Source organism: Trichomycterus rosablanca, chromosome 15 (assembly GCF_030014385.1).
Source record: "Trichomycterus rosablanca isolate fTriRos1 chromosome 15, fTriRos1.hap1, whole genome shotgun sequence".
NCBI lineage: Eukaryota > Metazoa > Chordata > Actinopteri > Siluriformes > Trichomycteridae > Trichomycterus > Trichomycterus rosablanca.
This window is the reverse complement of record NC_086002.1, coordinates 23,011,221-23,038,480: the sequence shown is the minus strand read 5'-3', so window position 1 is coordinate 23,038,480 and position 27,260 is coordinate 23,011,221. Positions and strand designations below refer to the sequence as shown.

Below are 27,260 nucleotides of genomic sequence, written 5' to 3'. Positions count from 1 at the left end.
GCCCAAGTTCATTTTATACCCAAAATCTATAGGCAACATGGCACACTCAGCAATGGTGCACATGAAAATTCATTCAAAGGGGCAATTTCAGAAGCATACTGGTGGCATAATTCAAGTCGGGCCAGACAAATAACAAATCCATTATACAGAACTGGTCCCTCTCTGTAAGAAAAAGTTGATTTTAGCCTGGCCCAAGTTCATTTTATACCTAAAATCTAACTGCCAACATGGCACACTCAGCAATGGTGCACATGAAAATTCATTCAAAGGGGCAATTTCAGAAGCATACTGGTGGCATAATTCAAGTCGGGCCAGACAAATAACAAATCCATTATACAGAACTGGTCCCTCTCTGTAAGAAAAAGTTGATTTTAGCCTGGACCAAGTTCATTTTATACCTAAAATCTAACTGCCAACATGGCACACTCAGCAATGTTGCACATGAAAATTCATTCAAAGGGGCAATTTCAGAAGCATACTGGTGGCATAATTCATGTCGGGCCAGACAAATAACAAATCCATTATACAGAACTGGTCCCTCTCTGTAAGAAAAAGTTGATTTTAGCCTGGCCCGAGTTCATTTTATACCCAAAATCTAACTGCCAACATGGCACACTCAGCAATGTTGCACATGAAAATTCATTCAAAGGGGCAATTTCAGAAGCATACTGGTGGCATAATTCATGTCGGGCCAGACAAATAACAAATCCATTATACAGAACTGGTCCCTCTCTGTAAGAAAAAGTTGATTTTAGCCTGGCCCAAGTTCATTTTATACCCAAAATCTATAGGCAACATGGCACACTCAGCAATGGTGCACATGAAAATTCATTCAAAGGGGCAATTTCAGAAGCATACTGGTGGCATAATTCATGTCGGGCCAGACAAATAACAAATCCATTATACAGAACTGGTCCCTCTCTGTAAGAAAAAGTTGATTTTAGCCTGGCCCAAGTTCATTTTATACCCAAAATCTATAGGCAACATGGCACACTCAGCAATGGTGCACATGAAAATTCATTCAAAGGGGCAATTTCAGAAGCATACTGGTGGCATAATTCATGTCGGGCCAGACAAATAACAAATCCATTATACAGAACTGGTCCCTCTCTGTAAGAAAAAGTTGATTTTAGACTGGCCCAAGTTCATTTTATACCCAAAATCTATAGGCAACATGGCACACTCAGCAATGTTGCACATGAAAATTCATTCAAAGGGGCAATTTCAGAAGCATACTGGTGGCATAATTCATGTCGGGCCAGACAAATAACAAATCCATTATACAGAACTGGTCCCTCTCTGTAAGAAAAAGTTGATTTTAGCCTGGCCCGAGTTCATTTTATACCCAAAATCTAACTGCCAACATGGCACACTCAGCAATGTTGCACATGAAAATTCATTCAAAGGGGCAATTTCAGAAGCATACTGGTGGCATAATTCATGTCGGGCCAGACAAATAACAAATCCATTATACAGAACTGGTCCCTCTCTGTAAGAAAAAGTTGATTTTAGCCTGGCCCAAGTTCATTTTATACCCAAAATCTATAGGCAACATGGCACACTCAGCAATGGTGCACATGAAAATTCATTCAAAGGGGCAATTTCAGAAGCATACTGGTGGCATAATTCAAGTCGGGCCAGACAAATAACAAATCCATTATACAGAACTGGTCCCTCTCTGTAAGAAAAAGTTGATTTTAGCCTGGCCCAAGTTCATTTTATACCCAAAATCTAACTGCCAACATGGCACACTCAGCAATGTTGCACATGAAAATTCATTCAAAGGGGCAATTTCAGAAGCATACTGGTGGCATAATTCAAGTCGGGCCAGACAAATAACAAATCCATTACACAGAACTGGTCCCTCTCTGTAAGAAAAAGTTGATTTTAGCCTGGCCCAAGTTCATTTTATACCCAAAATCTATAGGCAACATGGCACACTCAGCAATGGTGCACATGAAAATTCATTCAAAGGGGCAATTTCAGAAGCATACTGGTGGCATAATTCAAGTCGGGCCAGACAAATAACAAATCCATTATACAGAACTGGTCCCTCTCTGTAAGAAAAAGTTGATTTTAGCCTGGCCCAAGTTCATTTTATACCTAAAATCTAACTGCCAACATGGCACACTCAGCAATGTTGCACATGAAAATTCATTCAAAGGGGCAATTTCAGAAGCATACTGGTGGCATAATTCATGTCGGGCCAGACAAATAACAAATCCATTATACAGAACTGGTCCCTCTCTGTAAGAAAAAGTTGATTTTAGCCTGGCCCAAGTTCATTTTATACCCAAAATCTATAGGCAACATGGCACACTCAGCAATGGTGCACATGAAAATTCATTCAAAGGGGCAATTTCAGAAGCATACTGGTGGCATAATTCAAGTCGGGCCAGACAAATAACAAATCCATTATACAGAACTGGTCCCTCTCTGTAAGAAAAAGTAGATTTTAGCCTGGCCCAAGTTCATTTTATACCCAAAATCTATAGGCAACATGGCACACTCAGCAATGGTGCACATGAAAATTCATTCAAAGGGGCAATTTCAGAAGCATACTGGTGGCATAATTCATGTCGGGCCAGACAAATAACAAATCCATTATACAGAACTGGTCCCTCTCTGTAAGAAAAAGTTGATTTTAGACTGGCCCAAGTTCATTTTATACCCAAAATCTATAGGCAACATGGCACACTCAGCAATGTTGCACATGAAAATTCATTCAAAGGGGCAATTTCAGAAGCATACTGGTGGCATAATTCATGTCGGGCCAGACAAATAACAAATCCATTATACAGAACTGGTCCCTCTCTGTAAGAAAAAGTTGATTTTAGCCTGGCCCGAGTTCATTTTATACCCAAAATCTAACTGCCAACATGGCACACTCAGCAATGTTGCACATGAAAATTCATTCAAAGGGGCAATTTCAGAAGCATACTGGTGGCATAATTCATGTCGGGCCAGACAAATAACAAATCCATTATACAGAACTGGTCCCTCTCTGTAAGAAAAAGTTGATTTTAGCCTGGCCCAAGTTCATTTTATACCCAAAATCTATAGGCAACATGGCACACTCAGCAATGGTGCACATGAAAATTCATTCAAAGGGGCAATTTCAGAAGCATACTGGTGGCATAATTCAAGTTGGGCCAGACAAATAACAAATCCATTATACAGAACTGGTCCCTCTCTGTAAGAAAAAGTTGATTTTAGCCTGGCCCAAGTTCATTTTATACCCAAAATCTAACTGCCAACATGGCACACTCAGCAATGTTGCACATGAAAATTCATTCAAAGGGGCAATTTCAGAAGCATACTGGTGGCATAATTCAAGTCGGGCCAGACAAATAACAAATCCATTATACAGAACTGGTCCCTCTCTGTAAGAAAAAGTTGATTTTAGCCTGGCCCAAGTTCATTTTATACCCAAAATCTATAGGCAACATGGCACACTCAGCAATGGTGCACATGAAAATTCATTCAAAGGGGCAATTTCAGAAGCATACTGGTGGCATAATTCAAGTCGGGCCAGACAAATAACAAATCCATTATACAGAACTGGTCCCTCTCTGTAAGAAAAAGTTGATTTTAGCCTGGCCCAAGTTCATTTTATACCTAAAATCTAACTGCCAACATGGCACACTCAGCAATGGTGCACATGAAAATTCATTCAAAGGGGCAATTTCAGAAGCATACTGGTGGCATAATTCAAGTCGGGCCAGACAAATAACAAATCCATTATACAGAAGTTGATTTTAGACTGGCCCATGTTCATTTTATACCTAAAATTTAACTGCCAACATGGCACACTCAGCAATGGTGCACATGAAAATTCATTCAAATTAATTGGCAACATGCTACATCTAGTGCAATTTAAGATTGTATTTTAAAGACGTTTAAAATCTATACTGAAGGCATCATTCATGCATAGACAGAGAAAGAATAAGTCCGTCACGATCAGGTTTTTCCCTGTACAAAAATCTTGTTTTACACTGACCTGCCAATTGTGATTCCATTCATCAAAAATGTATTCCTCAAACTCAATTTCCATTGGTATTTTCAAAGCCTATTTCAGCATCTGGCCAGATCTAGCCCTCTTCTCTCAGGAAGGACAACTAATTTCATACCTCCAAATCAGATATCTTGTGCAGAGGAATATTTTTTTTAATTCTCTTTGTAGGTTGAAACAAATGTGAAATATTTAATACATTGTTCATGTATCCTCTTTAATCATCTTGTTTTAGACAGACCGCTGTACCTCAACATGTTCTTACCTTAAATTGTCTGGTAGTTATGGCTATTCTTTTTGATCGTTTTCTTCCCCTATACAACAATAGAACTAGCAAATGACTACCATTATTTCTTCTAAAGCAGGCTTTACACAGTTCAACTTTCCAGTAATTCTGGTTGCTTGAAACGTACCTTAAATTAAACTGCACTTTAATTTAAGTCTGTAAAGTGCAATGTCAAGTTGCACAGAAATTATGCTACATGCAAGTAGTTGCATGAAAGTTTCACCATCCAAGAAACATCTAACCATCTTTACTCTTCACTCAAGTTCACTTCCTAAGTTGAGAGAGCAATATTCAAGAGAATATGACTAGCCAAGATAGTATAAAATGGAAAATTATTTATCAAATACAGAATGCAACAAAATGTGCATCTTTATAAACATAGAACAGTCTACACATTACTCTTTCAATGAAAAGGAATGAAGCTTATTTATACAAAATAATCAAGTTAACAAAATTTAAAAAAAGAAGAACTAAATAAGATCAGTGCTAACCAAATTATCTATAGTAATACCTGCTAAGTCTTTAAAAAATATTAGATATATTATAAAATAAATTAGTCTTACATAATTTTTCATGTTCCATGTTGACCTGGGTGCATGAATCTAAATCTTTTCACAGCAAACTCTAAGCTTCATTTTGTCTCTAACATTTTGCATAAAAAAATGCATATCCTCAATTTCTTTGAAAACAAATGAAAAATTCACGAGGATGTCAGCTCTGTCATCTTCATTGACAATCTCTTGCAAAGTGTGAAATTTGTGAAGAGCCTCTTCTGCCTCATCTCTGGTCATGTATAGCAGTGGTGGTGGTGCAACCTCTTCCTTGAAATGGTGTTTGTTTTCATTGCACCACCTCTCTGCCTTCAAAATCTGTTGATACATGCTATGTTTCTGGAATGAAAAAAAAGAGTACATATGTAATTTGTGCAGTGTACTTCAAAACAAATCACCAAGCACATCAATATGATAATTAACATTTTACCTTGTATGGCTCATCTGTGTCTCTTGTCTGTGGACTATCTACATCAGCCTGTTGAAGATACATACAGTATGTAAACATAATTAGTGCAAACTGTTGTGATAGACTTTTTGTTAATCATGTGACAGAAGAAGGGTATTATACAAAGTGCATACAATCAAAACTTACTCGAATGCACAAAAGATGGCCTAATTGGCAGGTACTAGAGAAGATTCGTTGCACAACCGAAGCTGTCGCTTTAACTTCTCCATGGCCTGGTCTACTAAGTTCTTCAGCACCATCATAAAGATACCACTGATTGTCTTCATGAAGACGATGAAAACAAATGAAATGAATTTTGTTTGTGAGGTAGTATGTTATTGCAGCAGGCTGGTACCTTTTACAAAAGAAGGGAGTGTAAGACAAAATCATACTTGCTGTGTTTAACTTTACAACTTTAAATATAACAACTGACCTCTCTCCCATGATTGTTATTGATGATGGCAAAGACACTGGATAAAGAACAGATGGCAAAAGTCCTGAAGTGGTTGTTACCATGGAGATAACCATTAAGCATGGCAGACCATTAATGAAGTGTCTGGAATGTGTTGTTCTCACACCAGTACACTGCTCCTTCTCTTTGCTGTAATACATTTGTAATGAAGTTGTTATCACATACGTGTGATACATCATTAACAGCATTAATGATATCCATAGCTAACACTTAAAGAAGATATTAACTTTTTCATTATTAGAGCTAAACTGTGAGAAAAAAAAAGAAACTCTTGAAGTCAAATGAAGTCTGTAGTGCCATGAAATTATTACATCTAAGGACAAAAAAAATTAATGAATTTAATATAGTTTAATTGAATATAATTTAATTAGTGCTTAAACCTTTTTAAAATTTTAACATTTTAAGTCACAAAAGCATTTGCATTTAAAGAATCATTAAATTATAACAAAATGAAAGTAAGGTATACTCACGGAATTTCTACAAGATTTGATGATCTTCTCATTGATGGCAATGGACAGGTCTTGGAGGAACAGGTTATCTCCCATTCTGTCGCCTGGAGATAATCCAGACGGCATGTTATGAAATCTTCCTCTGTACCAAAACAATCCCAATGTTTCTTTCCATGAAATCTTGGAAAGTTGCTAAGCCACAAAAGTTTGCCCTCTGTCCACTGTCTGTTTGAAAAATAGCAATGGACTTTAAGGAGACAATCAATCCATTTGTCTTCGTTCTTCAGAGAGTCCAGCTGTTCTACAATTTGTGGATATTTTGTCATTGACAAGTGGATAGTATATAAAAGATTATCCACAGTGCATGTGTTGGTCATTTGGACAGTTGTTTTCTCAAATTTACCTCTCCCAGACCAAGGAGGGCAATTTTTGCTTGTTTCTGTTGTGCTTTTTGATACTGGGGCAGTGAAGTATTTTGGCCTTTTTTTGGGCAATCTCTTTTGCCATTTTTCTTCTTGACTGAGAGGCTCCTGGAAGAATTCTCCTTCAGTCACAACTGCATCTTGCCGTTCCATGTTTTCTGATTTTATGACTTTTTTTTGTTTTTTGGGAATCTTCAGTGTCACCCCCCGTACTCTACCTGCTACAAATTCATTCATTGTCTGTAGAAAGTCCCCAGGTCGGCGGTGTAGCTGGTTTCTTAGAATAACTCGTTTTGTTGTTCTGAACCAGTTCTCTACAGAAGCATTCGTATCCCGAGTTTTGTTTTTTAACATCAGTCCTGACCAAAGGGGTATGGTGCCTGTGTAACGTTTCAACACGTCCACTAACTCAGTGCAGAAGTTTGGATTTTCTGTGCATGTCTCATCACCTTCGTCATCATCGTCTTCCTCATACTTACTTCTTCCTTCACGTGCATCTTGAAAGATGTGGGCCAATATTGTTGTGAAAGGTGAGCCTTTTGTGAAAACCAAGTCATCTTGTGGTTCTGCATCAGTGCAAGTCTCCACCTCATTAGGTGTCAGCAAATCTGTTGACTGGTTTTCAATAGCTTTCTTCAGGGAACTTAAACACTGCTTGTAAGCATTTGTCTGCTTTTTTGCTGTAAAAACACAAGCAATTCTTCTGATAAGGATCTTAACTTTGGTTAGTGATACTGTATTTAGCAGAAGACCAAAGGAGTAGAGAAACAGGTCCTTAGTTGATTTCTTGGCCTTTATCTTTGAGGTCTTCACAGACAGGAGTTTCATGATATGAGCTGAGCATACATGGATCACTGTGAATTTGCACTGCTCTTTTTCTTGCAAAACCAATAAGCATCTTGTTAAGTAATCCTGAATGTTGCACTTGTTAAAAACCTGTGTAACTGCATGTATCATGGCCCAGCTAAAATCAGTTTCAACCTTTTGTGGTTGCAGCTGAATCCTAAATCCATTGAAAAAATCTCTGCTCAGGCAAGCTAACCAATTCTGTATTGTGGGAGTGCTCTGATCAGAACTAAGCATCTCTGCAACTGGAAGAGTGGTTTGTGTTGTAGATTGTGTTGATATACACAAGGCATAATACAGAATTTTATTCGGGCAGTAACTTGGCTTTGACACAACTGTTCCTGTGGAATCCAAGTAAAGTAGGCATGCTTTTGATTTTTGCAGGTCTCTCAATAGATGGAGTTGAGCATCAGTATAAATATGTATTATAAAAGGAGAAACACATTGCAAACTGCTGTGTTTGGTAATTGCAGGAGGTTTTGAAGTGTTTTGCAATTGCTGTAAAAAGAGGCATTCCAGATATTCATTAGGATCAAGGCGATTTTTCGTTTTTTTCTCACTTGAAATTTTCTGGAGAACAGAAAGTGATGGGACATCTGTAATGTTCCCATGGGATATTTTGTCTTCATCAGCATGTGCAAGTTTCTTCGTGTGAACATGCATTGGTGTGCACTCACCAAGTTCTGATTTTAACATTTCCCTGACCTGGTTTTTGCAGTGTTGCTTATGATATTCCCCTTGAGAATGGTGAATATTTCCTATTATCTTAACCCAATTTCACTTTGGTACTTCTGTGGCCTTTTAGTTAACACAAGCTTGTAACTCGTACAGTCACTGAATTTGCAGACTGCTCTTCCTTGCCAATACGGGCAATTTTTTTTCCGTGAAAGGGATTTTCGAACTCTATTATACTTAAAGGTCAAAACACAAAATTTATTGACCTCTGAAATTTTACTGGCCATGATGTCTGTCCATGCACCCTTCAGAGCTGCATATTGAGCTGCAGTCTTCTTCTGGCTTTATTGCCTCCCATTCTGTTCTAGACAAGGTAATCCTAAAGTCTGATGAACAGGTTGGTGTGACACGTGGTGTCTCATTTAGGTTTTCTTCATCACCATCTTCATCATCATCATTGTCATCATCATTGTTGTCATCACCATCATCATCATTGTGGTCATCATCACCACCACCATCATCATCATCATTATCGTTGTTGTCATCATCACCATCATCAGCATTATTTTCAGCAAGTTCAACTTTTTCATCTGACTGAAATAATCGCTTCCTTGGATGTTTTTTATGTGTGGTTTGTTTTCCCTTCTTTTCGTTTTGTGAACATTTTGGACAATACCATGGGGAAATGACACGGATGTCCTCTATGCTTTTATAGCCCACACATATAGGGTGAAACCAGTCTTTGCAGTCATTACATTGAGCATATGGCTCATTAGGGTCATTTACCTTTTTACAAACACAGAAAACTTCCTCTAGATTATCAGACGGGATTACTTGTTCAGCATCATTGGGTGAACTTCCCACATGATCACCTTTTTTAACTGGACAGACTGCCTGTGCTCTGGATTTTAAACGACGTCTATCCTCATGCCAAATTTGATATAGCCATTTTCTGACCCGCAACTGGTTGTTCAAAATAGAAACAGCTATTCTACCCCATACGGAATCTGGATTTCTATAGCCTTCATGATCCAAAACATTAAGATTTCTTTGAAACAGATTTATAATGGTCTCCTCGGTTTCATTTTGGTTTTTAAAATGTTTCCACGACATGGCAAAGTGGAAAAAAAAGACTGCGCTCACGCCAACTGCACTTTAAGAAAGTTCACTGACAGTTTGTTAAAGCAATAAGCCACGAGAGGCCGTACGTTACTGTGAAGCGGAGTGCGGAGTGCCTAAAACTTCTTTCCCCGTGCTAAAATCATAACAGTAACGTACGGTCTCGAGTGGCTTATTGCTTTTATAAAACAGCGGTCAACATAAAATACAATAAATACAACAATGTTTAATCATAAATGTATTTATTGTGTATAAATTTACAATAAAGCATTCTTCCGCGAAGCAAGGTAATCCGAGTAACAGTGTTGCTAGGCAACATGAGGGCGAAAATAACATTAAGTTTTTCGATTTAGTGGCGTATTAATATGGAATGATGTGAGGTGGTCCTAGGTGTGCATTTATCGGGGATTTTACAACGGCTTCGAACGCGGCTCAGCCAAACAGATTTTAGGACTGGAACTATCCGTTTTATAATGCGCGTTTTACGGAACACCGGTGCTACACATAAGGGAAAAAAAAGTTTAAAATCACAGTAAAATTACAGAGGTACAATTTTTGTAATGTACATTTTTTGCATAATTTGTTAGCTTATATATATATATATATATATATGTATAGTTATATTTTTTTCACCATCCACCATAGTTATAGTTACAGCTGTATAGTTACTATTTACTCATCCTTTATTACTAGTACTGTTATTACTAATATATACCTAACTAATCCTTATTATTATTATTACTGTTATTATTATAATACATATTAATTTTTTTATTAATATTCTTATTGTTATTATTGCTATTATGTATATAGTACTATGTACCTAGATATAATTTCATATATGTAAATAGCTATAGTTAGTTATAACTTTATATTCATATTAATCATAGGTATATGTTATTAATATTCTCAGTTTTTTTGCACAATGCTACTATTTGCACTTCTGGTAGATGCTAACTACATTTCGTTGCCTTGTACCTGTACTGAGCAATGACAATAAAGTTGAATCTATCTATCTATATAACTACTGAATAAGAATATTTAGGGTACAGCAAGACAACAGTATACTTTAACTGTTCATCAGCAATCATTTTTAAAATTCTAATTCTAAAATATACACTGTTGGTAAATAAAACAGTAAATAAAAGTATTAACTGTCAGTACTGCACAAAGAGGCATAACTCACCTTTTTTTCTCTTTTCGATCCATGGTACGTATGGTTCGACTGGTTTATGTTTTGGACACGGTTATTACAGGTTTATTATTATAAATATAAATAGAAGAAATTAAAGATGTGATGCTTCAGGCCAGCATGTGGAAGAGTCCTAAAAGAGTTCATCTGTTGATGACCCTATACACATGGACTGAACCAAACAAACTTTTTTTTAAATATATATATTTAATATATATAATATATAATATATATATTAAGTTACTGTAAGTCGTGAATGGAAGTTAAAAAAAAGAATGAAAATGAAAATAAATTATATATTTTTATATGTATATACTGTATATTTAGTTAAAAAAGATTAAAACACACTTTGGAGGCCCCCCTGAAAGGAGGTGAGTTCTCCTTCATCTCACTCAAAGGGGTGTTACCATCCATAGTTGTCATGACAACCTGTGACCTTTGTGACCTGACTTGAACAGTTCTGAACTAATGTAAGAGACTTAATAGACTTAAACTTAAACCATAGACATGCTTCAAATTAACATATAAGAACATCACTATACATAATACATAAAACATAAACAAGTTTCATTCACTGAAAATCAGTACAATCATTTAATAGTAATACTATTCTAGTAATTTTACTTACTAAAAAATATAGTGTCTGAACAATGTTTAAATCAAACAACATGCAGTAGATGTTGTGACACATACCTGTTTACAAATTTTTATACAACAATGAACAATCAGTTCTGTTCTATAAATATTCTGTTCTATAAATTCTACAGTACTGTTTAAAATACAAATTTGTGCTGACATTATCTGAACTGTATGAATTAACATGAATTTTGTACATGTTAAGTAATGTACATTGTGTTATTTTAAATGTGTTTTAAATGCATTTTGAAAGTTGCATGGATTAAAGTAAGAATATTTTTAAGGAAATTCTGTATTTTTGCGCGTTTTTGTTGAAGTGCTTTAAGCATTTGCAGTGCTTTAAATTAAAAATTTGATATCTTGCAACAATTGTGTCTGTGTGGATTAAATAGTAGTATTGTGTAAGATATAATTAAAATAAGTATAATTTACAGTTTCTAAAATTTGAATTAAATAATAAGAATTGAACAAATAATTACTGTACTGTACAGTTAACCTAAGTTTTTACTGTGATGTTACTGTAAAATGCAATTACAGTAAGATCAAGTTACTGAAAAAGTAAAATACAGTTATGGTACTGTAAATTTGAACTACAGTAACTTACTGGCAACACTGTTTGAAATGTCTAAAAGTGCACAAGACTTTATATTTTTGCTTTCTTCTGCCAGTATGTCACCGTGTGCTGTGTGTTTACACTCTGTTGCCCTCGTTGCCACGCCCCGTTGTTAGCGCTCTTCACTTTACCTGTGTGTCCAAATAGGCCTACTCCTCTATCCTGTTTTTTCTTTTGCTACTTACTGTGGTGGTTTCCGTTTGTGTTTGTTTGTACAGGTTATTGTTGTGGTCTACATTTGTGCCTATTTTTAAATTACTGCTAGTCAGTGTTCACTAGTCTGTGTTTGTTCGTGGTTCTGCTCATTAAAAGCTGTTTAACGCATATGCGACTTGCGTTCGTCACATGAACAAGTAGGCTGTATAGTGAAGGGCCCCCAGGAGACAGTGGCAAAGATTGCAACTTCTTAATATGATTGCCATGTTCTCTCAAGTAATAAAATTTACAAATTGCTTACAGAGAGAGAATTCTTCTTTTTGGTTAACTTGGTTGTATAATTTGTTTTCTCTTTGAATGAATTTTCATGTGCACCATTGCTGAGTGTGCCATGTTGCCTATAGATTTTGGGTATAAAATGAACTTGGGCCAGGCTAAAATCAACTTTTTCTTACAGAGAGGGACCAGTTCTGTATAATGGATTTGTTATTTGTCTGACCCGACATGAATTATGCCACCAGTATGCTTCTGAAATTGCCCCTTTGAATGAATTTTCATGTGCACCATTGCTGAGTGTGCCATGTTGCCTATAGATTTTAGGTATAAAATGAACTCGGGCCAGGCTAAAATCAACTTTTTCTTTTAGAGAGGGACCAGTTCTGTATAATGGATTTGTTATTTGTCTGGCCCGACATGAATTATGCCACCAGTATGCTTCTGAAATTGCCCCTTTGAATGAATTTTCATGTGCAACATTGCTGAGTGTGCCTTGTTGGCAGTTAGATTTTGGGTATAAAATGAACTTGGGCCAGGCTAAAATCAACTTTTTCTTACAGAGAGGGACCAGTTCTGTATAATGGATTTGTTATTTGTCTGGCCCGACTTGAATTATGCCACCAGTATGCTTCTGAAATTGCCCCTTTGAATGAATTTTCATGTGCACCATTGCTGAGTGTGCCATGTTGGCAGTTAGATTTTGGGTATAAAATGAACTTGGGCCAGGCTAAAATCAACTTTTCTTACAGAGAGGGACCAGTTCTGTATAATGGATTTGTTATTTGTCTGGCCCGACATGAATTATGCCACCAGTATGCTTCTGAAATTGCCCCTTTGAATGAATTTTCATGTGCAACATTGCTGAGTGTGCCATGTTGCCTATAGATTTTGGGTATAAAATGAACTTGGGCCAGGCTAAAATCAACTTTTTCTTACAGAGAGGGACCAGTTCTGTATAATGGATTTGTTATTTGTCTGACCCGACATGAATTATGCCACCAGTATGCTTCTGAAATTGCCCCTTTGAATGAATTTTCATGTGCAACATTGCTGAGTGTGCCATGTTGCCTATATATTTTGGGTATAAAATGAACTTGGGCCAGGCTAAAATCAACTTTTTCTTACAGAGAGGGACCAGTTCTGTATAATGGATTTGTTATTTGTCTGGCCCGACTTGAATTATGCCACCAGTATGCTTCTGAAATTGCCCCTTTGAATGAATTTTCATGTGCAACATTGCTGAGTGTGCCATGTTGCCTATAGATTTTAGGTATAAAATGAACTCGGGCCAGGCTAAAATCAACTTTTTCTTACAGAGAGGGACCAGTTCTGTATAATGGATTTGTTATTTGTCTGGCCCGACATGAATTATGCCACCAGTATGCTTCTGAAATTGCCCCTTTGAATGAATTTTCATGTGCAACATTGCTGAGTGTGCCTTGTTGGCAGTTAGATTTTGGGTATAAAATGAACTTGGGCCAGGCTAAAATCAACTTTTTCTTACAGAGAGGGACCAGTTCTGTATAATGGATTATGCCACCAGTATGCTTCTGAATAAAAATAGGTTTTCCTTACAGTGGAAATGCAGCCTGAAAGAATGAATTGAAAAATTATTTTACAAAGTAAATATTTTAATTATATTTGAATCACATTTTTACATTGACAATATCACGATGAGAATCAGCCAAAAAAAATATGTTCACGTCTTCATTTAGTTGATTTATGTCGGTAAAATATAAAGTGTGCAGCAAATATCCATGGCGAACGCTCCCTTTATGAATAAGGAACCAACTTCAGCCGCTAAATAAGAAGCTGCGAATAAGTAACCAAACGAATCGGAAACCGCGAATAAGTAACTAACTTCAGCCTCGTAGTGAAAACACACTCACTTCGTGTAGAAACGTCCATCAAACCATCGTCACGATACAACCACAGAAAAGTCTGTTACAATAACTACGCATCTGACATATATACGAAGTCAAGGGTCTCTGCTAGATAGTATTACTGCCTAATATGTGAGTGAATAAAACTCCCTTACAGTTTTCTCTTGTCCCAGCAGTTTTTAACATAAGTACATTTAGCATAAAATATGTTCACCATTTTAATTGTAACATTTCACTTAAAATCCTTGTTTTCTATAACATTTACACAGATTTCTTTTTAATGTGATTAATCGCGATTAACTATGTAAAATTCTGAGATTAATCGCGATTAAAAATTTTAATCGTTTGACAGCCCTACTAAAATGTAATTGATTTGTGTCACACCAGCATATATTCTTTATCCAAAACCAACAGGCACTCAAAACCCTTTTTTTGAGTGTGTAACTGGTAAGTTAGAGCGTCATTTTATATCTGTGGTGCTCTGGTTGGAATGTGCACCCAACATGTTGCACAGATGGACTGTAATACATTTTTCTGTGTATTGGGGAATGTGGGGATGGGTAAATTATGCTTGATTTAAATATTATAAATGTAAGAATAAACCACAGTTAATAACGTTTTAAATTTGACTATGGTTTTACACAGTTTGTATAAATGCACTTATTTAACAATTCAATCTTTAAATTAATACAAACTAGGGCTGTCAAACGATTTAAAATTTTAATCGCGATTATTCTCAGAATTTCATATAGTTAATCACAATTAATTGCATTAAAAAAAAAAATCTGTGTAAATGTTATAGAAAACAAGGATTTTTAAGTGAAATGTTACAATTAAAATGGTGAACACATTTTATGCTTAATGTACTGATGTTAAAAACTGCTGGGACAAGAGAAAACTGTAAGGGAGTTTTATTCACTCACATACTAGGCAGTAATACTATCCAGCAGAGACCCTTGACTTCGTATATATGTCAGATTGTAGGTTAAAATTTCTCCATCAGCAAACATTGTAGATCAGCGGGGCTTTAGGTGGGATAAGGCGTAGTTATTGTAACAGACTTTTCTGTGCTTGTATCGTGACAATGGTTTGATGGACGTTTCTACACGAAGTGAGTGTGTTTTGACCCTTTGGGGCTTCCATAGTTCATGGAATTAGCATGCTTGGCTAACGTAATGACTCTAGCTGTCCGCTATTCGGTACCGTAACAGAAGGAGTTAATAAAGTGTTTTGCTCCCGACAACTTGTGAATACCGTGTATTTATTAAGCGAGTGCATCACTACAACGCTCGGTTTCATTATGTTAACAAACCGCAAATGAAAAACAGTGGCAAGCCTTAACATGAACTATGGATGACTCGCAGGGCCAAACAGAATTTGCGTTAACGGCACTATTTTTTTTTAATCGCATTAAATTGAGATCGCGTTAATGACTTATTATCGTGTTAACTTCGACAGCCCTAATACAAACACATAAATAAAGTAAAAGTTAAAATCTGTTTCAATTGTATTGTTGCCTGTCTCATAAGGTAGGCAATAACCACTACTTTATACACATAAATTGGAAAAACAAAGTTAAGAAATGCAAAATTACAAAATATTTCTTTCTTTGCTCACTTATTTTCTTGCAATTGTAAATTTTTTAATGCATTATTAACAGTATTTTTATGTATTTGACAGTGATATATCGGCGTAACAAAAGGTTTCTTTTTGAAAATTACAGAAGATTCTGCTATTTTTATCAATGAAGATTACTTTATTTTTACAGTTAGTTTTGTTAAAAGTGTCATCTAAAAACTGTTAAAAAACTGATTTTTTATGTATTTCATTTATACAGATTTTTTCGGTAAATCACATGACACTTTTCAATATACAGTTTATTCTTGTAATTTTACTAAAATTTTCTGTCTTTTATAAATACAGAGAAAAACTGTAAAAATGTACTGGGGAAAATCTGTAAAAAAAATGTTTATTTTTTACAGTGTGTGTTAGTGCCTCCGACCGCTGTGTTACCTAAGCACCCAGCTCTGAATACTTTCTAAATCTGAAAACTAATCAGAACTAAATCAAGTTTAGAAAAAAATAGTTAAAATGACTGAAATTTTAAAGATTTAAAACTTTTAATATTTTTTTTATTAGTGAAGAGTAAATGGTTAAAGGACCATCCAAACCGCTTTAGTGACTCGGGTGGCACGGTGGCTAAGTGGGGAGCACTGTCGCCTCACAGCAAGAAGGTCCTGGGTTTGATCCCCAGGTGGGGCGGTCCGGGTCCTTTTGTGTGGAGTTTGCATGTTCTCCCCATGTATGCGTGGGTTTCCTCCGGGTGCTCCGGTTTCCTCCCACAGTCCAAAAACTCTAAACACTAAAAGACACTAAATTGTCCATGACTGTGTTTGATATAACCTTGTGAACTGATGAATCTTGTGTAACTAGTAACAACCGTTCCTGTCATGAATGTAACCAAAAGTGTAAAACATGACGGTAAAATCCTAATAAACAAACAAACCACTTCATGGATTCTTCTACTGATCTAAGGTAGTAATTCTGGGGACTGGGAGACAATCCAAACTGTGCTAAAGTCTCTTGTCCAAGACTATAGTCTACAAGAGTCAAATTAAAGACCAAGTGCAAATAAAAGCTTGATAATGTTGTTAATATTTATATTAAAATTGTAATAATAATGTTGATTATTTATGTAAGAATGTAAAATCATATCAGCCATGGTTGTGTTATTAGCATACTGGTGTAAAACAAAAAAGCATTGTCGATTGTAGCTAAGTTTGGAGGCATTTAAACTCAGACATGAATTTTATAAATAGAAGATTTAACTTAAATTAACTAATTATCTGCACTGCAAAAAGTGTGGATTAAGAAAAACTTAGGAATGTTTTTCCACATACAAACTGCTAGTAAATTTAACAGACCATATATTCAAATAAAAGTTACTCACAATTCTATCTGGATTTTACTAGAAATTCTTCAGTAAAAGTTACTTTGCTACACACTGCTTCAAGTATATTTTAATAGCTGTATCTTAGTAGATTTTACTTAAACATTGCAGCACTAAAAGCATTAAAACATGGCTTATAAAATGCTATATTATATATTATTAAAATGCTATATTATATATTATTAAAATGCTATATATTATTAAAATGCTATATTATAAAATGCCAAATAATTTTACATTATTTAATTCAACATCAATGATTACCATATACAAAAGCCACTATAACATACAGAAATTTTTTGTCAAACTTTTTTATTTGTTTTGCTCAATTAATGGAAATGCATTTTCACTTAAACAGTTCAGTGGACAAAATGTCTTTCAAACAGCGTGTTTTCTAAAGTCTCACTCACTACACAAAAGTAAAAAATGTAAATGGAAAACAAACTATAAAGGTGTCACAGTGTAAGGACAAAATAAATGATACCAATCTTTTTCTAAAAACTTGCAGTAAAAAATAAAAATAGATGCAAGTAAAAGTTTGTCAGAAACACTTGCTCCAGGTGGACTGACTGTAGTTCTCCTCCTAACTCATCTTTCATCTAAGACAAAGATTAAAAAAATAACATGTTAGTAATTATCAAGTTTATGTAGACCTCAGAATGTTATGTTACATATTATAATTCAATTTTACTTTCTCACAGGTCGCCTATTAATGCACATTTGTATTGGGAAGACTACAGCCTCAGACAGATTTATTTTTAAGTAGCAAGACAGGCTTTCATAATCATGAGACAAAAGAACTATTTTAGAACCAACGTTTTAAGCCCACATGCATTAAACGGAACAAGTTATCATGATTAATATAACTACATAACATTCATTCTGCCATGCTAACGGATGCTAATTTGGAGTCAATAGTGTAGAAAGTTAAACGACTTTTTAAATATTTATAATATTAACTGGCATGGTAATATAATTTCTTAAAAAATGGCCAAAGTATGTCCTCAGCAACCGAAACATGTCGTGAAAAATGTCTGAACTTGCCAGGCAATGCGCATACGTGGAACATATAATAATATTTACTAGACGTTTTCAGTTTTGCTTTGCTTGAATCCAAGAAATAAAAACTTAGTTAATTTTACTTGGTATTTAGAATAAAATTTACTAATGTATTTGATGACAAATAGTTACAAAGAAACACCAAGTAACACACTAAATTATATGTGAAATTCTTAAGTAGCAAGACTGTACTAGCATATTCTTGTATAAAGTACTTTAAAAATCAGTCTATTTACTAAGTCAATTTTTTTTTTTTTTTTTTTTGCAGTGTAGGGCATCGAAATCTTAATGTGTTTCTATTTACAAAATACAATAAAGTTAATCAGAAAATCTTTTCTTTCTACTGTTATCAGTTAAATAAAGATTTAAGAGAATGAACACATCACAGATTCTTCTTTTTGTGTTTTACAAAACGTCCCAACTTAATTCTAATGTTAATGTTAATTATATTCATTCACAATCTAATAAACAGAACAATAAAGAGTGAAAAAGACTGAATACTTTCTGAATCCACTGCATCCACAGAATAAGCACTGACAGATAAAGTGAGGAGGATTCTTTCTGTGTGAAGTTTGCATGTTCTCCCACATTCAGAGGCAGTCTGTGTTCTGTAAGTGCAACTTCTCTACTGAGCTGTTGTTGCTCCTAGATGATTTGTATTGTATAACAACAACACTCAGAGCTAATCAGATCAGATCAGATAGGTTAAGAAGATGTCGAGTTAAAAATCAGGAAGGTTCTCAGTATGACCTCTTCTACTGTCTCTGTGGACAGTGTACACCCAATTAATTCCAGTTTGTGTAAGCAGTTTACATTGTTATTTTTATTATATGATGATTACTCACTTCCTTTGTGAAGCAGTTATTTCCTGCTATTTGACACTTTAGCATGAGCTTTTAGTGTAGAGGTCAGAAAATGGAGAACATCTACAGCAACACTGACTTTAAACTCTCAAATATGAATATAGAAGGGGAATGTTCCGATTTTGCAGGTATGGACACTTTTTGATTCCAGCACTACATGTAGTTACAATTAAAATGTTCATTTATATGATTTTTGTGACTGTTTTTTTTTTCTCACTGAACGGTTGGAACGCTTCCCTTTTAAAGTTTACTGTGGGTTTTCTGAGAATCTGCTGGGTCAAGAATAGATGCACAGCAACTGAGATCATATCGGTGGTGTAAGAAGCTCCATAACGTCCTTTAATTGTGTGGCATGATATTTTAATTCAAACAAAGTAAAGTTGACCAATCGTATTGTCACTCTAAATTGACAGCCTTTGTTATTGCTAATTTTATAATGAATTCCCACCGGCTGTGGGGACATGGACGCAGTGTGATGATGCATTTATTTGCAAAAGGGTGCAAAAACATTAGAAATCCCAAAAGCCTCTCATAAAATTCTGTGGTAATTTCAATTATGAGCTTTTTTTTGTCAGAATCTGGGAATGGTGATGATGATTATGAAAATGTCGAGGAGATGGATGGACGTCCAACAGCCAGCATTCACACAGGTAGGTCTTTATAGTAATTATAAGAATGACTATGTGGTTGAATAGTTTTCTGTCACTATAAGTAAAGCTGTCCACTTCACATTTTAGTCCACTTCTAATCCTGTAAGGTGGTATTAGAAGGTTTTGGTTAGAGTGGTGTGTTTTGTCAGCACAGCTTTTGACTGGAGTAGTTGTCCCCACCATGTGGAACTTCTCATGACAGTAAACCTATAATCCATTATTATTTTTCAGATGTTTCTAATTGTGCTGAGTGGAAAATTAAAGAGAAAGAATACACTTCATCAAAAAGAAAAGTGAAGTCTCTCATGGCGACCCTCATCCTGCTCCTGCTTGGTGCTTTAACTGCACTCAGTTTTCTGACCGTCCTTTGTAAGTCATCTATTTATTCATTCATTTAACCATCTTCAGTAACAGCTTCTGAGTACAGGGCAGAAACAGACACAACCAAGGGGATGCAAATTTATTCAAATCCTAGTTCAGAACCATGGGAGTTAATATGGAGTTGCAGCCTCCATTTTCTGCATGTGGGAAGGCTTTTCCATCACATTTTGGAGTGTGTCTGATGTAATTGATGTGTGTCTGATGTCAGACACTGATGGACGAGAAAAGTCAGGTCTCTGTGAAGAGTGTGGCGAAATAATTAGGGTGTCCACATACTTTCGTCCACATGTAAACATTTACATTTTCAGCAAAAGCAAAAGCGACTTACACAATGACTTTCCCAATGAGCAATTGAGGATTGAGGGCCTTGCTCAGGGACCCAACAGTGGCAACTTGGTGGTGGCGGGACTTGAACCAGCAACCTTCTGTTTACTAGTCCAGTACCTTAACCACTGAGCTATCACTGAACTATCGAAGTGTGCATTTTTATTGACTGTCTGACTACGCTCATTTAATTTTGCTTTTCTTGCTTTATAGATTTCAGTGAGTCAGTCTCACATGATAGAGTTAGTGAGCAGTACACCAACGCTACAGCTTTACTGAAGATGCAAGAAAATGAAACTACAGGTAGAAAGTTTTAATACAAAACACTTATTATTGCAAATGTAAAGATAAGATAAGATTCCTTTATTGATCCCCATGGGGGAAATTCGAGAAGCACCACACAAAGCACGTTCTTTAAATTCTGTATCAAGTGTTTCTCAATTTATGGCTTTGATGATCTTATAGGATATTATTATTATTATTGTTGTTATTATTATTATTGCATAGTATAATTAATAAAATTCTCTGAAGCAACAAGTAACATTACAGGGGCACTTCAGGGGCAAATGAGATTTCAACTTGGTCAGTGCCCCTGTGGCCCCGCTCCTGAATCCTCATTTGGACCACACATGTAAGTTATGGTTGTTAGTGGTAATTGAAGGACTGGACAGTATAACTGGTTTGTTGGTCTTTGAAAAAGCATTAAGGTTAAGTTCAAGCAAGGAAAATAATAATAATTGTAATACCCAACACAAGTGAAATTATTCTAAAACTGCCCTATATTATCAGCTAAAAGCTAAAACTTTTATCCTTTTTTGCTTTTATCGTTAGTAGTTTTAGAAACAGAAAAATGCTGCTTTACTGAGGCTGCAAATTCTAGCTGAAGTGTGAAAAGCTGAATAAGTGAGCTACGATGCTGCATCAAAACAACTGGACCTGTGAACAGCCCTGTAAATGCATTTAGTGGTTAGCAGCAACGATTAGCATAACGGTTAGCATAATGCTTAGCATTAGCGATTAGCTTAGCTCAGTCTTCGTTTATTCTAGTGCTAATTGTATTGTCTAGTTTCCATGTTCATATTTTTCCTCTGTTATGTTCACTCCTGTCCACATTGTTTGATTTATTTTTCTTCTGATTGTCTTGGTCAAGCCAACATAAAAGTTTGTTTATGAACTTTTACCTTTCTATGTATTATTATTTTTTTCCCTTTTTTTATCACTTTCTTTTCCAGGACTATTTGAGCTGTGAGGTGTGTTTGTGCTTTTTTGAATCTATCAGACACACTGCTTTTGTTCAATCCTTTTATTTTGTTTTATCCAATTATCCAATTATTATTTTAGGATATAATAGTAAAATAATTAATATGTGAAGTCTAATTGACTCTGTTCACACATATGGAGCTCTCTTTGTCTTTTTTAGATTGTTTATTTGAGTCATTAATATTCAGAAAGCCAAAAGCCAATGAGCTCTAATTTTGTGGAGAGCCAAAAAAAATCCTTGATGTTTAGACAAATGCCCAAGAGATCGAATAGTAAGACTGTCCAAATTACCTGACCTGCCAGCGTGTGGATTTCCAGATCCCAGTAAAGTCTGTCCTAGAAAATTATTTTACAAAGACAACTTTATCCTGTCTTTTTGTCCTTTACTCATCTCTCTAGTCTCTCTAGTCTCTCTAGTCAGGCTGTCGACCAGAACTGTATAAACAGTTTTGCCCTGAATGCCCTGAAGAATTTTTTTAAGAAAAGATATGTCACAGTTAAGCAAGCTTCACATCACCAAAACTGCCAGTTCGCTGTGTCACAAAAAAGAAACATGGGAAATATTTTTTTGATAAAATTTATTATTTATGCTTTTTATTTTCTTTGTGTTCAAGAATTAAAATCAAGTTTGGATAAAGTTCAAGAGAGCTACGAGGGTGCATCAAAACAACGTGAAGGTAAATTATTTACTTACAGTAGGTAAAATAAAGTAAAGTAAAATTAAGTGAGTAAAATCTGAAGAACTGTAGTATAAAACAACTCCACATAATACAGTACAGTAGTTCTTTGTTGCTGTATGTATATTTTTGACCCAGTCCATTTTTGTCATATTCTCAAAACAATTGTTGTTTCACTTGGTCAGTTACAGAAAAAAATGCAGATTTCACACAAAGTCACAAAATTTCTTTTCTATTGTTTATTTTTTTTATATACAGTGGTGCTTGAAAGTTTGTGAACCCTTTAGAATTTTCTATATTTCTGCATAAATATGACCTAAAACATCATCAGATTTTCACACAAGTCCTAAAAGTAGATAAAGAGAACCCAGTTAAACAAATGAGACAAAAATATTATACTTTGTCATTTATTTATTGAGGGAAATGATCCAATATTACACATTTGTGAGTGGCAAAAGTATGTGAATCTCTAGGATTCCCAGTTAATTTGAAGGTAAAATTAGAGTCAGGTGTTTTCAATCAATGGGATGACAATCAGGTGTGAGTGGGCACCCCGTTTTATTTAAAGAACAGGAATCTAGCAAAGTCTGCTTCTCACAACACGTTTGTGGTAGTGTATCATGACACGAACAAAGGAGATTTCTGAGGACCTCAGAAAAAGAGTTGTTGATGCTCATCAGGCTGGAAAAGGTTACAAAACCATCTCTAAAGAGTTTGCACTCCACCAATCCACAGTCAGACAGACTGTGTACAAATGGAGGAAATTCAAGACCATTGTTACCCTGCCCAGGAGTGGTCGACCAACAAAGATCACTCCAAGAGTAAGGTGTGTAATAGTCGGCGAGGTCACAAAGGACCCCAGGGTAACTTCTAAGCAACTGAAGGCCTCTCTCACATTGGCTAATGTTAATGTTCACGAGTCCACCATCAGGAGAACACTGAAAAACAATGGTGTGCATGGCAGGGTTGCAAGGAGAAAGCCACTGCTCTCCAAAAAGAACATTGCTGCTCGCCTGCAGTTTGCTACAGATCACGTGGACAAGCCAGAAGGCTACTGGAAGAATGTTTTGTGGACGGATGAGACCAAAATAGAACTTTTTGGTTTAAATGAAAAGCGTTATGTTTGGAGAAAGGAAAACACTGCATTCCAGCATAAGAACCTTATCTCATCTGTGAAACATGGTGGTGGTAGTATCATGGTTTGGGCCTGTTTTGCTGCATCTGGGCCAGGACGGCTTGCAATCATTGATGGAACAATGAATTCTGAATTATATCAGAGAATTCTTAAGGAAAATGTCAGGACATCTGTCCATGAACTGAATCTCAAGAGAAGGTGGGTCATGCAGCAAGACAACGACCCTAAGCACACAAGTCGTTCTACAAAGAATGGTTAAAGAAGAATAAAGTTAATGTTTTGGAATGGCCAAGTCAAAGTCCTGACCTTAATCCAATCGAAATGTTGTGGAAGGACCTGAAGCGAGCAGTTAATGTGAGGAAACCCACCAACATCCCAGAGTTGAAGCTGTTCTGTACAGAGGAATGGGCTAAAATTCCTCCAAGCCTGCCATGCACACCATTGTTGTGTAGTGTTCTCCTGTTCTCTAAGCCGGTGTGCAGGGCTGATCAACAGTTACCGGAAACGTTTAGTTGCAGTTATTGCTGCAAAGGGGGGTCACACCAGATACTGAAAGCAAAGGTTCACATACTTTTGCCACTCACAAATATGTAATATTGGATCATTTTCCTCAATAAATAAATGACCAAGTACAATATTTTGTCTCATTTGTTTAACTGGGTTTTCTTTATCTACTTTTAGGACTTGTGTGAAAATCTGATGATGTTTTAGGTCATATTTATGCAGAAATATAGAAAATTCTTAAAGGGTTCACAAACTTTCAAGCACCACTGTATAAAAAAAGTTATTGATTTCTGTTTAAGAATGTTAAAGATGTTAATTTCTTTTTAAATTCTTTTTTTCTGTGTTGAAGAATTAAGATCGAATTTGGAAAAAGTTCAAGTGAGTTACGAAGCTGCATCAAAACAACTGGACTCATTAAAAGGTAAATCAGTTTCTGTGACTGCAATGAATAAAACTAAAGTGCAATTAAAAATGTAAACATACATAAATAGAGACTTTTTCTTTTTGCATCAGCTAAAGAGCGAGTGTATAAACAGCTGGAGGAGAAATATCAGCGCATCCATGAGGTCCTTTCTAAAGGTATGGACACAGTGCCTGATTCTAATAATGAGAAGGTATAACATGTTATAGCATGACACAGGATATACAGTAAAATGAGAGAGTAAAGTGCAGGACCACCATGTTCCTCCAGAATAGATCTTTCTCATAACGCTCTCATACAAATCCTGAAAGATTTGTGGTGATTTGTTATAGGATGTTCAAGCTGAGGTCTTTGGAAAGATTGAGAAGATGAAGATCTACTTTACAGTCCACTGTTTAAGTCTAATAGTTGGGTGGATTATTTAGGGCTCTTGACTTTTTATACAAATTGTGGTGCTCTGTTAACTTCCATTTCATCTAGTCTCTTTCATATTGCAAAATAGTGAGAACTGACCTGAACTCGATGTGCATTCTGTTTTTTGTTTTTTTCTGGAATCATTTGTGACTAACTGCTGGGGCAGTTGGCAATGACCCCTTGAAGTACTTTAGCAGGCCACTTCTGGACAGGTTCACCACTGTGGAACTTCACTGTATGAAGTCCTAGAGCTTTGGACATGGTTTTGTAACAGTTTCCAAACTGATAGTTTTCCAACAACTGAAAATCAGATATATCTAAAACATTTGTGTGATTTGATGTTTTGTTTAATCTGAAATCATTCAGTGTGATAAAGTCAGATAACTACAGCAGATATCAAACACAGACACCCCACACACGGCACATTTTACTACATTTTACTAACATTTCCTTTCTTTTTAATTACAGCAAAGAAGAGCTGTGACTTATGTGATGAAGGGTGGAGGTCTCTTGGGTTGAAGTGCTACTTTTTCTCTACTAATAATCTGAACTGGATGGCAAGTCGAGACTCCTGTGTTGAGAAAGGAGGTCACCTAGTGATCATAACCAACCAAGCAGAACAGGTGATTAATTCAACCAAAATTTTTAGGCTAATCCACTTTATTGTTTAAATATATAAAATCAATAAAAATTTGATGTGGCCCAACATGTTAACCCCTGTGTTACATATTCTTCAGTAACTTGTGACCACTTGAGAAAGTGGATTTTTCCTCATGCTTTCTGTCTCTAAATCTCTAAACTCCCTGAACTCGTGCATTGGGACACGTTCCTCTTAATCGCTGGACTGTTTGCTCATGCAGGTTTAGTGCAGGGATGATTTTTCTACCCAGAAAAAAAGTTTACAAATTACAGCTTTGTGTTTTTATTTGCATTTGTCAAATAAGAAAAGTATTATGTATTTTTAGATGAAATGTTGGTACTGTTGTTTTTTGTACTCAGTTGATTCTGTTATTTTATATTTTAGGATTTTTTATCCTTAAATATTAAAGAAACTCACTGGATGGGTCTGAATGACCTGGAGATGGAGGGAAAGTGGATGTGGGTGAACGACAAGACCCTGGATGAGACTGGTGTGAAGTAAGAGCTTCATTCATTCACTTTACATGTTTTCATAAAGCTTCTAAAAATATAAAGCTAGAAGATTATTTACCTGATAATGCTCTTTTCATTCCTATGAAGGTTTTGGTTAGAGACGAATCCCAGTGAGCCTGATAACTGGAGAAATGAGGACCCTTCTGGAGAGAACTGTGCTTGTTTGGGAAATGAAGCTGGTTCTTTTGATAGATGGTTTGATGCTTCTTGTCGTAAGGTGAAAAAGTACATCTGTGAGAAGTAAAAAAAAAAGATGGAGAAATCTTGTCTGGTTGTTTAAATGTTTAAACTTGGTTTGGTTATTTTTTGTAACTTGCAAAGCTGAAAAAACCCCAGCAAGCTTTAGATTTACCTGTGAGAGATTTTAATACATATCATATTTTCTTTTATTTACACAATGCTTGTGACTGTTCTTGTGTAAGGTACAATAAAGTATAATAAATCTTCTTGGAGCAGCTCTGCACGGTGGATGGAGTTATTATTGGGTATAAAAACAAAGACAGAGTTCCATCCACAGCCAATGTGTTCCTGGTTTTGGTTTTATTAAGCCCCACCATGGGAAAAACCCTCTCTGCATCTGCATGTGAGTGTGGCAGAACTAACACCAGTTTGGCAATTGTAGACAGCCTCGAAGATCTGCTCATACCAGTCACCTTTGAAAAAAATGAACCAAGGAAGCCTAATTACACTCCTACATATTTTTGCAGTTATTAAGTTGCTCATGTCAATGGGTGTGTGCTGAGTATAGGTCTTAAACAAAGAGTAGGAAAACTATAGTAACTATAGTAACTAATGAAAGATTAAAATAAATGAAGATGATCCTGACGGTTCTCTTCCACCTCCAGCACGCATTCAGAGCAGAGGTTACATCCGCTGCGCATTCATGGAACGCGTGCTTGCAGCTTAAACCTATAATACTATATATACCTATAAAACCTATATACTGCAGAATTTGGTATCAATCCGATACCAAGTAAATACAGGGGTGGTATTGATCTTTAATGATTAAGGTTTATGCATCATCAAATTGCTGAATCTGAATGAATTTTCATGACTTTTAGGTGTATTCTTGTAATACATACATTTTTGCAAGTAGCTGCTCTCAGTAGTGTAACCCACGTAAAGTAAGGTTATATTACAAATTCCAAAATTTTTAAATAGTCACTAATAAGTTAAGAATGTTAACTAGTTATGTTTAAAAAACTTGTGGGATAAATTAAGATTTTTAAAATGGTAAAAACATTCCACTTAATGCATATTAGAAAAAGGTACTGTCTCTTTAAGACAGCCCTGCAGCTTAGGAAAAAAAAAAACACACAGCCACAGGCGGTGAGTGCACAGACCGGAGCAGAGAGAAGAGGGAAGACATTTCGTCAGAGCTGCAAGATTTAGCCCGTTTCTTGCAAATAGTTAATTAAAAGTTCTAAAAAATCA

General features: G+C 35.7%; 1 protein-coding gene and 1 pseudogene across 1 annotated transcript; both read left to right on the top strand.

Moving 5' to 3' along the window:
• LOC134328732 (zinc finger protein 850-like) overlaps positions 1-27,260 on the top strand; it is a 314,276-nt pseudogene that overhangs the window by 217,001 nt on the left and 70,015 nt on the right.
• Positions 18,961-26,159, top strand: LOC134329500 (CD209 antigen-like protein B). Its single transcript, XM_063010787.1, has 10 exons — positions 18,961-19,036; positions 19,484-19,558; positions 19,790-19,927; positions 20,477-20,566; positions 22,138-22,200; positions 24,189-24,260; positions 24,353-24,418; positions 25,143-25,297; positions 25,699-25,811; positions 25,914-26,159. The coding sequence occupies exons 1-10, from the start codon at positions 18,961-18,963 to the stop codon at positions 26,068-26,070; spliced, it is 1,005 nt and encodes a 334-aa protein (XP_062866857.1). The 3' UTR covers positions 26,071-26,159.